The sequence below is a fragment of the Ambystoma mexicanum genome, chromosome 6p (assembly GCF_040938575.1).
Source record: "Ambystoma mexicanum isolate Mex_15411 chromosome 6p, UKY_AmexF1_1, whole genome shotgun sequence".
NCBI lineage: Eukaryota > Metazoa > Chordata > Amphibia > Caudata > Ambystomatidae > Ambystoma > Ambystoma mexicanum.
The window spans coordinates 645,779,172-645,795,432 of record NC_090935.1 but is presented as its reverse complement, the minus strand read 5'-3'; the positions used below and the strand labels follow the sequence as shown (position 1 = coordinate 645,795,432).

At 41.8% G+C, this 16,261-nt stretch overlaps 1 protein-coding gene across 2 annotated transcripts in view; it reads left to right on the top strand.

The window, feature by feature from the left end:
* The window catches only part of FCHO2 (FCH and mu domain containing endocytic adaptor 2), a 1,284,287-nt gene that overhangs the window by 701,473 nt on the left and 566,553 nt on the right, over positions 1–16,261 (top strand). For both annotated transcript variants that reach the window (XM_069627506.1, XM_069627507.1), the window contains exons 14-15: positions 449–473; positions 9,529–9,568. In XM_069627506.1, coding sequence (XP_069483607.1) covers positions 449–473; positions 9,529–9,568 — 65 coding nt within the window. The remainder of the gene's footprint in view (positions 1–448; positions 474–9,528; positions 9,569–16,261) is intronic.

Below are 16,261 nucleotides of genomic sequence, written 5' to 3'. Positions count from 1 at the left end.
TGTTTCAAATGGTTTGCTTTCCACAATTGCTGTAATCCCTCAACTTTAATGTGTAAGACAATAAAATCAGTCATCACTTCACTTAACGTCTAAACAAACCCATCTGTTTCTTTCCCCTCAAATTTAACTGCAATAAAAACAGAGGCACAGTCCAGTAAGTACAGTTTAGTTATTTTCAATGTACATGTTGTCATATCCACCATCAGTAAATCGATAATCAATTCATTTGATATAATTTAGACTTGCAGCAATGTCATAACTTATATTAGTTTGAATCTGCATGTTGACGGTGGTGCTCTTTGGGATTTAAAATTGTACATAGTGCTGCTCGTACTATATCACTCAATCAATCACTCATGTAGTTTTTCTGGGTGTTTTACATTTGGTGTATAAATGCAGAACAATGTTATCCTCATTGTCAAACTAATTACTATTTATTTTTTTTTAGGCACTGAATATGAGGAATTCACCTAGTAAGTTTTTATTTTCAATGTTCTGCATGATTACAATGTCATTTTAATTTCTAATTGCTGTCAAGACATGTTTTCCTTTTCCGACATTTTAGTAGTCTAAAGACTTGTTCTCTTTGCATTGCATATGCTACGCTCCAGGAATTATGATCAAATGTTAACTGTAATTATTATAATAAAACAATGATGAAAGCCAAAAGAAGGGAAAGTGAAAATGCTCTTAGAATCAAATTTATATTTGAGATCACAATGGCAGTCTGGTGGATTGCAGGATTAATAACACTCTAGGAAATTGTCACACTGATTTTAGGTTTATTCTAATAGATGTCCAATTCATTATCTTAATACTCTTATTGAATAAGCTCCAAAGGTTTCTGTAACTTCTAATTAATGCTCTCATAAGAGTTGACCCATTATTTGTAATATCCTCCTCAGAGCTCTGTAAAGGTGGTCCTTTTAGTTTGTTACTAGCGCCATAACAGTCCTCTCTTAGCCTGCAATGCACATTTGTTTTGTGTATATAGTTCAAAGAATTTGACACACATGTATCAAAAGTAATAAAAAGCACAAACGATTTGATCGTCAATACAGTACACTAATACAATATCATTAATACATTACCTCAAGAGCACAATACAATTAATTACACAAATTTACTATATAGTGCAATACAATTACAGTGTTAAAAAATCCCTACCCAAAAATCATCATAAAATCTAAAAATCCATATATTATTATCAACACCTATTGCACTTGGATCGCATTCAAGTATATTCATACAGTCCTCCAACTTCATCTATATTCAACAGATGTCTTTCTATCCCTCTCCAAATCTGGACTACTGCTTTCAACAGGCCACGACTATAGCCTGACACACACCTCATCGAGAATAAATCTCTACAGATTTCATCTAAAATTTCAACATGCCTGCCCCAATAATGCGTACATAAGGAATTCATTGCAGGGTATGATGTAACAACATGTCGAATAGTTTCCATTTGCTGTACATCCTTGCATAATCTACATGTGTGTTTTCCTTTAGGGAGGCATGTCCACATGCGCCTTTAACATCTAAAACCTCCTAATTATTAAGTCGCAGAGACATAAAGATTCTTCGAGTTCATAGTGAAGGGGACAATTTTATGTAATACGGTGGCTTTTTGAACATAAAGTGCATTTTAGCAAATGAGTTAAGGGACTTCATTCAAGCCACCTTATTGTGGCTATTTGACCAATCCCATATTTCCTCACAGTTCTTAAACAATTTCAAAAGGGCGCCTTCGCCCTAGTCCCAATGCGGCTTCCAGCCAGTTTTCATAAACAAGTCCTCATTTTCTTTTTATATACCTGTAAGGCAGCACACTTATTATCTTGTAAGGCAGCTGCATCTTGATATACAATTTACCTCTATTAATATCCACTAACGTGCACAGCAAAATAAGTCTGAATTCAAAACGTATAGCCGCAACCGGAGTATAATTAGAGAGGCCCAGTACTTCCTCCAGATTAGCCCCTCCAATCGATCCAACCAATCAGTTAGATCATCATAAGATGTTTCAAGGGCATAAAGAAAGGCTGCTGTCAATGTCTGCTTGTAGATGTACTCCGATGAGGCTATACCCTGCAATTTATTTTAGAGAACTAGACTATTGCTGGCATGGTGGTCAAAGCTTTAGCTCTTTTGTTTTTCAGCAGGATTTCATCATTATTCTCAGTGGTTAAATCATAACCCACATATCTATTATTGTTCACTCTTTCAAGCATGCCCATACGCTTACTGATGGAGAATTTACCGTCACATCTCCTACCAGCTGACATTAATTGTGTTTTCTTAAAATTCACTTTAAGACTGTTCACTTCGGCATATCTTATGGTGGCCTGGACACTCTGACTGCAATACTTTTCCTTTTATATGTGAGGAGAAGATTTGACAACTATGTTCATATAATCTTGTAACACCAAATGCTGGGATTTGCATAGTCAAATACCCATACCTTCCTCTAGATCCTGCCGTGTTTTCTCTTAAAATTGCTGGGCTCTGGGAGGTATAGCCTGGTGCAGACGAGGACATGTTCTTCTGGGGCTCCTGCGCCAGCTACACATGCTGGCCCTGGCAGCGAAGTGTGGCTGATGATTTGTCCTGTATGTGGACTTTGAATAGTTTCTCAATATGGAGCACGCCCTGTTACTGCTCCGAAGCCCAGGCCTGCACCGCTGGTCTAATGAATCAACTCTGCGCTTAGTGAGTCACCACAATGATGGGACAGATTGTGGAGAGACTAAAGGGATTGAGGGTGTGTCGCACCAAGGGTGAGATTAGACACACACCTGGCTGATTGGTTGGTTCTTTTATTCCAAATTTAAATGTATGAAACAATTAATGAATTGTTGTTCTAGCTCAGTCATTTGCCTTCCTGTCATTCCTGAGGTCTCTGGAGTAGTTTTTCACAGACCGTCCTGTCCTTAATAGGCCCAAGACTTCCACAGGTCCTAAGTCTTCCTTCCTGTAGTGTCTGCAAGAAGAATGACATAGTAATGAAAGATGGACTCTTCCGGTGTAGGTACATGTAGTCCATTTATTCAGGTCTTGGATACATATGTTATATTTCATGAGAAGAAGACCCACCGGTTCCCACCACCCAGGTATCTCATCAACTGGCCGCTTTGGAACCTAGTGCTGGGAACCTTCACTCATAAGCATCCATTTCACACTCACTCTGCCATCCCAGCTATTAGCAGGGTGATGCACACACTACACACCTCCCTTTCTAGCAAACACATTGAAGTGCAAACAATCACCACAACTCACACAGGGAAGAAGGGCAAAACGCTACATACCTCCCTTTGCCAAACACGATAATGCCACACCCAACTACACATGACAACACAGGCAATCCAGGAACAATTCTCACCAAAGTCAGAGAATAAGGTGGAGAAAGGGAGCACAGCAGACACACTGCCACCACGTAAAGGACCAGGAGCAAATAGTGCTAAGAAGACAGATGCTTACATAGGTAGACAGGACTCACATAGACAACGGATCTACAGAGTCTCCGCGATCTTAAGAGAAAGGCCATACACTGTAAAGAAGAGCATGTCCTAGGGGAAAGAGGAGAACCACACAACGCCGTTCTCACAGCATGAAAACATAACCCGACTAAACATGCAAGGAGGAAGTCAAGTCTACTGCTTCCAATATATATCAGTGGCCTACACCATGTCTTAGGCTTCAATGCACTGTGGTACTAACCTTTTAACTCCAATTTTTCCATGAAACTTATCAGTTGCAAAACACCATATCTCATGCCTGAATGCAGTGTGGTACCGACCTTTTTACTCCCAATGTTGATTTACATGTGAATTGAGGATCCCGAGGGATACTAAAATCCACTTCCCTCTCTCAAATTCTACTTAGCACACATCCCATTTGGAGACGCCCTGGGGTACCCCTAATTCCATCCATAAATACTTAACTAACATTCCTTAACAATGCGTGCAACCTTTGTCACATTACTGATTTCTAAATCAACATTTTGCAACCCCTGAAACATTGTGTTGCATCAAAGTTGTGCAACCTTTTTTCACATCTTAAAGTATTCCTAGTGAACAACAAACATGTAGTCAGAACCTTTATTTCAATGTCCTAAAGCATCCCCAACTTACTTTAAACATTCATGCAATTTTGAAAATGGCTTTTCTTGTTACTTTCATCTTTGAATCTGCACAGCGCAATCGCATTCATTTCTTAGCACATCCTACATTTCCATTGTTTCCAAAGTACTTAAAATGCATGAACATCATTTCCCCTGGAAACTCCCCTTTTAAATCTCCTTTTTCCTTTCACTCGAATTGTAATTTCAAACACTTTACTTGAAATCATATTTGCAGATGAACTCCTAGTTCAGATAAGAGTTCGCTCCATCAAAACCTGACTTTAAAGCGATTTGCTTGCCAAGAGCAATCCCTCAATAGCACATTACACACTGGACAGTCGCGTTTTCACTTCGTCACGGGAGGTGGAGCTGCTCTGCAAATCTCCATTTCCTTTCCTCGGTGTGACCTTTCACACTGTCTTTTCATTGACACGCTGCGATCACTGCCTAGGAGCTTTCTTGAACTGTTCCTAGAGTCAGCCGAGCGTTAGCTCTTCCTGCAGACATCAGCCTAACACTTTCTAATGCTTTCTGCACAGTCCGCATCTGTTGATTTCTACAACGTTGCTTTTGGTAGTGAAATCGCAGCTGTAATGCACTGTTCATTGCATACTTGCCAATTCTGTGACCAAAAAGATGTAGGATTTTTGAAGTTTCAAAAATTAATAATTCCCATAACAATGACATCACTAGAAAATGCATAACATACATTGTTGGCACCATTGAAGTATTCTAAAATACACAACCCATCAAACAGCACAATATGGAAAGATGTTCAAATGTTAAAAATGTATAATTCTGAATGGTAACTTAACACCAAATTCAATTACCTAACTTCACAGAAGGTAATTACACAGAGCTCGTGGGCAACGTTTGCCACTGCTCTGTAGCAGCAGCCCAGGCAGTACACATTTATTGCAAGTTGAACACTGAATGACATAGTGACTGATACCCCCCTTAGTCTGATAGGCAGATGTGTGATGGTGGTACGCTCTGCCACTTGCCTTCACTGGTGGTTCACCTAAGGCCTGTCCCGGCCAGAGTGCAGGGCAGAGTCATGTAGCTGTCAGGTCAGTGGATTGGTCTGAGCTCAATCAAAGTAATCACCTATCAGTCCACTGTACAGACATACTAATTAATGTATTGCATGCTTTGTCCTGGAGCTTGCCCTATAGTCACATAAATTACTTGCCACTATAAAAAGCAGTAGGATCTGTCACTGAAATCTGTAGCCGGTAGGGCTGCTTAAAAAGCAGTAGCCTATTGCCTAAATCTGTAGGGTTGGCAAGTTTGTCATTGCAGTGCTCTTTTTGTCACATCCAGTAGTTGTAGACTTACATTTTCCTCTGTAGTTAGGTAACATCCAATAGACTGTAGCTGTCGACTTCAAGCGCCCCCCTAGTTCATCTTTTCATTATTTAATTTATAGATCGCCCATGGCGCTGGTATAGCGCGTTGCAATGCTTAAGACGCTACGCCTTTCTTGTTACGCTGCTTCTTGTAGTTGATACGCTCTGTTCTGCTGAAGACGCTTTACTTTTCTTTATCCCTGGTTCTTTTAATTAATAGCGCTCTTCTCTGCTTTAAGCGCTTTCCCTTTTCCCTTGATGTCATCCCTGGTTGGTGGGAATGTCCATCTCGGCCAGTGTGTCTTTGATTTTGGCTGCTCTTCTCCACAGCTCCTTACACCATGGTGTCTTTGTTTCCAGGTCCCCACCACCCCTACAGAGACCAACTCGTCGCAAGTGTAGCAATGAAAGACGTACTCTTCAGGTGTCATGTAGTCCAATAATTCGGGTCTTGGATACATATAGTGCAAATACATATCATGAGACGAAGACCCACCGGTCCCCACCACCCAGGTATCTCTTCAAATGACCTAGTGCTAGGAACCTTCACTCATTAGCATACATTACACATTCACTCTGCCATCACAGCTACTAGCAGGTTGATACACACACAAGGGGAAGGGAAGGAAATACAAGACACTAAAAATGACTAATTAACCAAATTTGTCTCGGCTTACCTCTTTCTTCAATCCTCCCTCTTGGTTGTTTTGAAGGGGCTACCTTTAGTCCAATCCCATCCCTTGTGGGTGTGTTCCTCCAGTGGTGTTGGCTTGCGATCTGTCTGATGCAGTTTAAAGACCTACGTTCCCTCTGCCTCGTCTGTGTTCAAGCTGTTTCTGGCTCTGCCCATTCTACATATCTAGTCGCTGCCTTCAGTTACGTTGAGTAGTCGTCCTTTCCTTCCTGACTTTCCGATTTCCCCACCACCCCGTGGGGAGCTTCAGAGCTTTGCTCATCGTACCTGGCCATTCCCCACCTTCGGGTGTCTGCATTGATACTAGGGATCTGTCATCAGTCTTTCTGCTGCCCATGTGGTGTGCGGCTGCATGCCGATACCGGCGTCCTCCTTTTCAACAGCCAGTTCCCTCGTCAACGACCCGGGCATTGGTTCCTCTGCTGTTGTGGCTCCCGACTTGGCTGTCCTGTCTTGGTGCTCTGACATCACCACCTCAGTAAATCGTCTCCACCTTCCTGCCCCTGTCTATCTGATCTGCGAGCATGGGGTTAGTGCCACTGCTCCTGAATTTCTCGAGCAAAAGGGGTGTGGGCAGGCATAGACAACCAGCAGTTTGTGAGGGGGCTTTTGAAGGAATGACAAAGGGAACTCATGAGAGATTATCTGTTAAGACCCAACTTTCTGACATAATCTGCTCCCAATTCTTGAGAAACTTTATTCTGCCACCCACTAGTGAAGAATGCAAAAACGGGGCAACTTAAAGATGTTTGAATGTTGTGGATGCTGCTAGGGTCGTAATGGAGGTTTTTCATCTGTTGAAGCCTTTGCCTTTGAAGGAGAAAAAATAATGCATCGTGTATCGGCCTCTTCAAGAGACATTTTCCAGCCTGGTAAAATAGTTTGGGGGCTCCGGGTGCAGCTACTGCTGGTCTGTGGCAATAGAGGGATATGCAAATGGGAGGTGGGCAATGGAAGAGAGCCCACCACTGCTTAGGCCCAGCAATGAAAGTCTGTGCAAATCAACCAATCATTGGTTGATGTGTCAGAAAACACAAACAACAATAAGCACTTAACACATCTGCCAGTCCCGCCAAATATTCTTCTGCATACACCTTCACTTCTCTTCGTAGCGCCACCACATGCAAAGAAAACCAAAATCCAAATGTGCACCCTAAGGAAGCCGAGAAGAATGATGCTGCAAAATCATCATAACTGCAAAGGCATGCTTTCTTTTTCCAATAATGTACCTTTTTCATTTTGCATAAAACAAAGCAACCACATTTCCCTCTTTCTTCTACCCTTCTCTGTGCCCTTTATCTTCCCCTTCTCTTCTAAATCTCCCTTCTTCCCACTGCTCGCTTTACTCACTACTCTCTCTCCCCTTCTTTCTCCACTCCCCCTCCTCTCTCATATGTAAATTGTTCTATATGCTGATTTTGTGGTTTGACTCGTGTTTACCGTTATTGCTTCCACTGTTCCGTGTTTAATGTATATTTGGTTGTTCATTGTAAAGCACCTTGGATTAAGGCGCTATATAAAACAATAAATACAAATACGAATTAAATAAAACTATATCCATTTCAGGGACTTTACTGTCGTGGTCAGCCCTCTGTTCGTCCCCTGCATTTAACATTGCTCTGAGTTTCAAGTCTGTCCACGCGTGGCCAATATAAAATGATTCTTGTTAAAAATGATTGGTAACCCTGCAAATAATATTAGTAGTCCGTGTGATGGAGTGCATGCCAAGATGATTACCCCATAGAATTAGGCCTGAGAAACCCCTACCCGCACTCTGACAGAGATTGGCATTGATGTAAACCTCTGTCCCATCTTTTCTGGCTCCCGTGGCGCGTATTCTCCCTCTTTCCAAGACACTCGGAAGTCTGCTCTCACCCCACCCGCCAAGAATGTCTTTAACCATGTTTAATGACGCTCTCTTTTTAACAGTTGCTTGTCCGGGTACAGGAGAATGTTCTTCTCCTAAACCTCAAGTTGCTCTTCAGTATGGCCTCTGCTAGTGCACCCTCGTATTGGGTAGAGGTTTCCTTCTGTAAATCTCGCTTGGTGAACATTTGCAGCTCGAAGGAGGCCGCAAACACGAGTACCCGGAGGCGCAATTCTCTTCTGACGTTCTCAAGCCCAAAGGCACGGTTTCTACAGCTAGTGCAGGCTGTTCAGTGTTCCCAGGAGGGTGGGAACTGAATAGGGATACACATAGCGCACCATTTTCCTTTCAGCCTTGTGACACTCGGTTCCATGCAGGTGGCCAAAATCCGCCAGTGCTCAAAATGGAGCGTCATTAAATACATGAGACTTTAATCAAAAATTCATTTAAATTTTTCAAACATTTAATTTTACATCACAAGAAAATTGAATCCCGATGGTATACCTTCATGGTGCAGTAAAAACACATATAGAAACTCTAGCAAACTTTAGCACACTATTTTAATTAGATTATAATTTAATGAATCCCTAGATCATACAATTTACCTTTTTCCCATATTCATTGTTCCATCCAATCTGTAACGTACCTTTCTTTGTCGGACTCATTTATTTTTTTGTCCATTTTGTTTCTCGCTTTTAGAAATTTATTTTTTATTATGTTTTTATGCAATCCGCTTCCCTATGCCACTTCTATGACTTGTTTGTACTATATATTTTAACATTGCTTTTATGCTCCCACTGAAAGGCACTGCTCAGTTTTCACCGCTTTTCTCCTCCGAGCCTAAGGTCACTCTCCACTTTTTAAACATGTAGCCTTTTCCCTTTCCCCATGATGTGGACCTGGCTATTTCTTTGCTGTAAACATCCTTCCCTATTTTGTTCCTTCTTTCCCACCCCGTTTAACCGCTGCTGCATTCCTGGCTCATTAAATGCTCACACACTACACCCCCACCCTGCACGCAAGGAAGGATACATCTGTACCATTGCACATACAGTTTAGATTTTGCTCTCATGTCACTGCAGCCTCATACTGAGGGGAAACCTATTCTACAATCTGTCCTCCATAATCTTCCTGTTCCTTTTTAATGGTTGTTTGTAGTGCGTGATCATATGCGAATGGTTGGACGGCGGAGACGTGGCATAGCCTCTGCAAAGGCCCACGGAGAACTTCATCCGAATAAAGTAGCAATTCTGCACTAGATTTTTGTATACAATTGTGTGAATAATATATAGGCGGAAAATCATGCTCTTCCAAAACAGATCTGTTACACAGGGCATAAGATCAATACAAAGTGTACTGTTTTTGCATGATAGATCTCTGTATCTGCGGATAGAGTTTATGCCATAACATCGGTTACACATTCCACAACGTTGCATAAATCTTCACTTTTATGACTTTCTATATACGTGTCTTAATACTATACATTTTTTATTAGGTGAGGAATTAACCAAATCAAAACTTCAAGCTCTACCGGAGTAAGTTTGATTTCATGCTTTGATATTACATTTTATGACTCTTGCTGTGATATATTTGTCTTCATTTTGTACACGCAATACAGAACTTATGTTTTCATTAGAAAAGCAGTTTAAGTAAATGTTGAAGGGCAACTGTTCCATCTTCCTCTCTGCTTCTGTAGATAGCCAATCAGACTGTTACTTTGGTATGGTGGTGTAATAGTTGGGTCATTACATTTCCTTGGTCCCATGCATTTTTTGCATGTGTTTGTCTTCTGGCAGTACAGTGGTACCTTACCTTCACAAATGCTCACTTCTTGCCGCTTAAAGGGGATCAATACGAATGTTATGCTGCTGTGAACTTTTGCACATATCTAAACTGCTTCCTACTCAGAAGACTGTATTTTTCTTGTAATGTCTCGAACGAGCAGCTCCTGTATCACATCTGCTATGATGAATATCCCTTTAACGTCCCTACTCCCAGTACCCCATTTTTAGCAGTTCAGGTAGGTGTATATTATGCCAGATGGGCTGGTCCACGGTCGGCCTGCCTCCCACCCGATGACCCGGTGTGCATCCGCCCATACCTGACACGTGGGCCATAGAATCTCAAGGGAGGACCACCCCTCACGCCCCCTGTATAGTGCCTTTCTGGGCCTGCGCCCCTTCATCCATCCCCTCTCAACTGCAATGTGAGGGCGTGCCACATCCCCATGCAACCAGGCATTTACTGCCCCGAGTTAAGCAGCCCAATAGTACCGACAGAAGTTGGGTATGCTGTTATGTCGTACCTATCCTGGTTCATTAGCTGTTTCCTAAGTATATGTGAGCCTGTGCCTGGAATGCTTGTATTATAGTGTTCCATCTAGAATGTTTTGGTGTGAGTGCCAAGGTTCTCCCTGTTTAGTTGGAAAATGAGCTGAACAGAGGGGGGAACGGTGGATGCTTCCCTCCCTTATGTACTTATCCTGCCTGTAACTTATTACCTGTGACTTATTGTTAAGTTAACTACTCAGTATTCTTCGACACGATTAACATACACTTGGTTAAGTATTCCGCCGGTTTATTCCTTGTGGAGAGTTCCCCTGCAGCCACCCAGCTCCGATGTCGTTATCTCGCTGGCCTCGCAGCCCGAGCCGCCAGACAACGTCATCTGGAACTTGAGGTGGCACAGGTTCTACATGGTGATGTAATCACCTATTTACCATATAACATCTTCCCCCCTTACAATTGATAAAATAAATATCACATTCTCAAGTTACCAGGAAGAAAGAAATAAAAAACAAAAATAAAAGCAAACAAAAAAAATAAGAAAACAAAACTAACATCTAACTAGAAGTTCATAACCATGGCTGCAATCAAAACAGTAAAAGGATACATGCAATCTCTGCCTTCCAGGGTAACACAGGTGTGTTGTAAAATTATCAATAATACATGAAGTCCTTCTTAAAATATGGTGCTCTGCTTCTGGTTCTCGCCATACATGTATAGTCCTTCCTCTCCTCCGTAATATTGGCATGTTCATTTGTCACATCGTCTCTACTTTTGTTACCATCGCTCCACACCACTCTTTTAATATTGTCTATAGCTTGCTTTGCCTTCTCATCGGTTTTGACCACATCATCACATGACCACCTATTTCCATCTTCCAATATCACCGATTTCCCGGAACATTTCATTACCATCTGTGGTTCACGATATTTGGATTCTCCCTTCACGACTTTTCTGGGCTCTTTTACTCTCACCCAATCGCCTTCCTTTATGGTATTTTCTTTCACGCTTTTCTGCCTGTCATAATATCTCTTATATTTAGCTTGTTTGTCTTTTACTCTTTGTACCACAGCTTCCATGTCTACCACTCTGTCGTTTCTCCTTGTTAACCAAGCTGGCCTTAGTCTGTTGGTAGCCACTCTTCCCCTCATCAATGTAAATGGTTCCACTTCTGTTGTAGAATGTGGCGTGACTTTATAAGTGAGCAATGCTTCTTTAAGAGTCTCTTTCCAAGAAATGTTGTTCGCGACAGCTAATTGAATGGTATCTTTGATAAATCTGTTCATTCTCTCAACCAATCCATTGGCCATGGGATGGTATAATGACGTGGTTCTATGTCGAATAGCTCTTTCTTTGAGGAACTCTTGTACATCATTTGCCAAGAATTGCACCCCATTGTCTGATACCAACTCCTGAGGATCTCCTTCCCTGTCAAATATCTCTTCCAGAAACTTCTTAACTTTTATCGCCGACATCGATTCTTCTGCAATGCCACACTCAACCCACTTAGAGGTATAGTCAACCAACACCATGATGTAAATCTTATGTGGCTCCAATATTTCAAATGGTCCTGATATATCAATGGCCAACTTCGTCCACACTGATACCGGTATCTCTATGGGTTGCAGGGGTGTACATCTGACAACTTTTCCTTTGTCACTCACTGCACATGCAGAGCAGTCCTTCACCATGTTTTCCAGCTCACCCCACATCCTGGGCCACCAATATACTTCTCTTACTCTTCTTTTAGTGAGATTTCTCCCTATATGACCTTCATGCGCTATTTGCATTATCTTCTCTCTCAACCTCATGGGTGGCACAATGCGATCACCTCGATATATACAGCCCTCATTACATGACATTTCTTCCTTCTTGCCTTCCCATGGTAGTATGCATTCAGGAACCTCCTTCCAACCATTCATTATCGCTAATCTTAATTGTTCCTGTTCTTCATCAACCTTGACTGCTTCCTCCCAATCTTCCTTGGTGAAACCAGGATGTACATGTGCAATGACACTGTCCATTTCCACTTCATTTTTACAATCATACCTATCACCTGAGGAGCACGGAAGTCGAGACAAGCAATCTGCAACCACATTACTCTTACCTGGTATATACTTGATTAAAATGTTATACTGCATTATGACTAGAATCCACCTCCTTATGCGAGGAGAGGTCAAATGTGGGTTTCTTGGATTAAGAATATGAATCAGCGGCTTATGATCAGTCCTGACTTCAACGGGGATACCCCATATCAACCCTTTAAAATGTTCTAAAATCCACATTACAGCCAGAGCTTCTTTTTCTATAGTAGAATAATTCTTTTCAGCTTCTTTAAGTGTCCTAGACGCAAAGGCTATAGGAACCATTTCCCCATTTTGAACCTGTTCAAGTACTCCCCCCAAGCCTAAGTTGCTCGCGTCCACAGATATGACAGTTCTAGCACTGAAATCAAACATTTTCAGAGCGGGAGCCTTGTTAATTAGTTCTTTAATTGTCTTCAATTCTTCTCCACACTCCTTCGACCACTCAAACCTCACGTTCTTCTTCATCAAATTCCTCATATGTGTGGTTTTGTCCGTATAGTGATCAATGAACTTCGCATAGTACTCTGTTAGACCCAACAAACTCCTCAATTGATCTTTGTTGGACGGCTCAGGAAGTCTTAGTATGGTATCCACTAAAGCCTCTTTAGGTTTAATCCCATCAGCATCAATGCAATGACCCAAATAAGTCACTTCTTTTTTTTTTATTTTGCACTTTTCAATCTTCAATGTTAGACCTTTCTGTTGTAGTATTTGAATAACTCCAAGAAGCTTTGCATCGTGATCCTCTTCACTCATGGCTGAGATTAAAATGTCATCTTGAAAATAGTACACTCCTGGTAAACCTTCAAATAGATGTTGCATCAATCTCTGAAAAACAGCAGCCGCCGATGCTAGACCAAATGGCATCCTTTTAAAACGAAACGCTCCTAATGGTGTTATGAATGACGTTAGATGTCTAGAGGTCTCATCTAGTTCAACCTGATGGTATGCTGATGATAAATCAAGTGTGGAAAAATATTTGGCCGGTTCCATAGTGGTGAGCATTTCTCCAATATTTGGCAGGGGATGTCGATCTATCCATATATTATTGTTCAGGTCTCTTAAATCGACACACATCCTAATGTCCCCTCCTTGTTTTCTTACAATCACAATGGGCGACAACCACTCTGAACTTTCTATCGCTTCAATGATATCTTGGGAACACAATTTCTCTAATTCCTTCTTCAAAGAATCTCGTGTCCCAACTGGTATGTTCCTCAATTTATGCACCACAGGTTTTGCTCCTCTTTTCAAGACTATACGATGTTTAAAGCCTTTGAGAATCCCAATCTTCTCATTGAATACTTCTGGAAATCTTTGAACCAAACCATCGGGGGAATCACAACATTTATCCACTACGCTTAAAATGGGCTTCATTTCTCCTGGATGAATTCTGATCCTTAGCGCAGCTTGCTCCCACCAACCAACTATCGCAAAACCTTCTAGTGCCACATACAACTTACAGTAAGTTTGTCTCCCCTCAAAGGATAATTGTACCCAAACATAGCCCACTATATCAATAGGGGATTTGCCATATCCTGTTGCCTTGACTCTTGTCATATATAGATTCTCCATCTTCTTATTCAAAATTTTTTCAAATGTCTCCTTGTCAATTATAGTATACGGGGATCCCGTATCGACCATAATTTGTATGGTTACTCCATCCACTTCCATTGGTACCCACGGACCCACAGCTTTGCTACTGGACGAGAGAGCTAAAATTTGTATTGCTTCTTCAAACTCCTCTGATATTGCAACCACTCCATCAGGTTGTTGACTCTCCTCCACAGTTCGCACTCCAGATGTGGCTTTCCTACTGTTGAATCTATTGCTTCGATAGTTATTTCCACGCACAAAATATCTCCCCCTTCCTCTGAAGTTTCTGCACATCTTTCCATAGTGTCCCACTTGACCACATTTAAAACATTCTGCACCCACAGCTGGACAGTCTTTTTCTGAATTTGCGTGTCTAAACCATCCACACTTGTCACAATTGTTTTGATATCTCGAATAATTCTCTCTGTTTTGCCATTGACCTGTACTCTTATCAGATCTCACCATTTTCTTTACCATGGCAATCAACGACTCTTCATTTATATTTGGACTTTCAGACTGCACCGCTTGAATTGTACATTTATCCAACACTTCCTGTTTATTTTGCACTTCCCGCATGCACTTGTCTCCTAATTCAATGGACCTAGCTATCTCCAATGTCTGCTCCAACGTCGGATTCTTCGCCTGCCAAAGCCTCTGTTGTATCTTTGGATCAGCCACGTGTAGAACTATCTGATCTCTTAAGTATTCATTAGTTATGCCAGAAAAGTCACACGTTGCAATGAGACCTCTCAATGCTGCCACATACATATCAATCGACTCATTCTTGAGTTGTTTCCTAGTAAAGAATCTGTATCTCTCTAGAACCACATTAGTTTTATTTCCAAAGTGTCTACTCAACTTGGATAATGCCACTTCATACTTCCTTGAACTGGTTGTGGCATCACTTGAACTACCGCCAGAGTCAACATCCCCAGGTAGTGTCCTAAAAATCCTCAATGCTTCAGTACCTATGCAGTTTAACAATGTAGCTTCTTTCAAGTCATCACTAAATTTTGCACCTCCTATAGCTCTCATATACACTTGAAAATTGTCCAACCATTGTTCCCACGACAACACTGGACTTCCTGGATGAGCCAAAAATTTTTCTGGAGCCGGTATAGCCTGCATTGTCTCTTGCTTATATCCGTATTACTGTATCACCTATTATCCTTGTGTACTTGCATTAAATCATCTACTCCGTGCTCTGCCTTTAATTTCTAGAGTATCTGTTGGTATTATTTACATGCTGACTTGCATTTCACTTCCTATTTCCAAAGGTTTCAATTCGTGTTCATTAGAATGCATCAGTATTCATTAAAACTTCTTGTGTGGGTGTACTGTTTCGTACTTATTTTACTATTTACTGGTGGTGCACCTGGTTGTATATTTCACAGATGTCAACGCTCCAACAGCGCTCCTTTCGCAATGTCCATAGCTTCACTGCGAAGCTTTTACGTTAACCAATCTTCGTTTTTTTTTTTTTTTTTTTTTATTAAACAAGATGGTGGCACGCAAAGCACGTTATTCCGGGTGCTTTATTCTAAAAACGTGACCACGTCATCACGTTGCCCTTCTTGGCCGCTGCTGGCAGTACTACCGTCTCTCGTGATGCCGCGCGCCCACTTCAAATGATGCAGTCTTCTCCAGTGGTGCCGCGCGCCTTTTACAAAATACGCAGCACACCCACATTCAATCCCAATCCATGTGGATCCTCCCTAACATGGTAAGCTGTACAGCACTGTTTATACGCTGCCGTACCTCCTTCTTCCTGATGTATGTTGATGTCCGTCGTTCCAATCACTCCTTATTAATGGAACTCTCCACCACGCAGAACGACGGCACCATCCTCGTCGCCACTTGTTAAGTTAACTACTCAGTATTCTTCGACACGATTAACATACACTTGGTTAAGTATTCCGCCGGTTTATTCCTTGTGGAGAGTTCCCCTGCAGCCACCCAGCTCCGATGTCGTTATCTCGCTGGCCTCGCAGCCCGAGCCGCCAGACAACGTCATCTGGAACTTGAGGTGGCACAGGTTCTACATGGTGATGTAATCACCTATTTACCATATAACACTTATATACCACGAACCCACTAAAGTCTCTTAACCCAACCTGGTCTCCTGCCTCATCATTACAACCCCTCAACTTGCGTTGTAACATATGCCTATCCCCGCTCCAAAACAGACCCTTGCATTGTCTTCAAGGCCCCCTGTGGCTGCTTCGCTCCCCACAGCAACCCCCGTAAGGATCCCTAGATG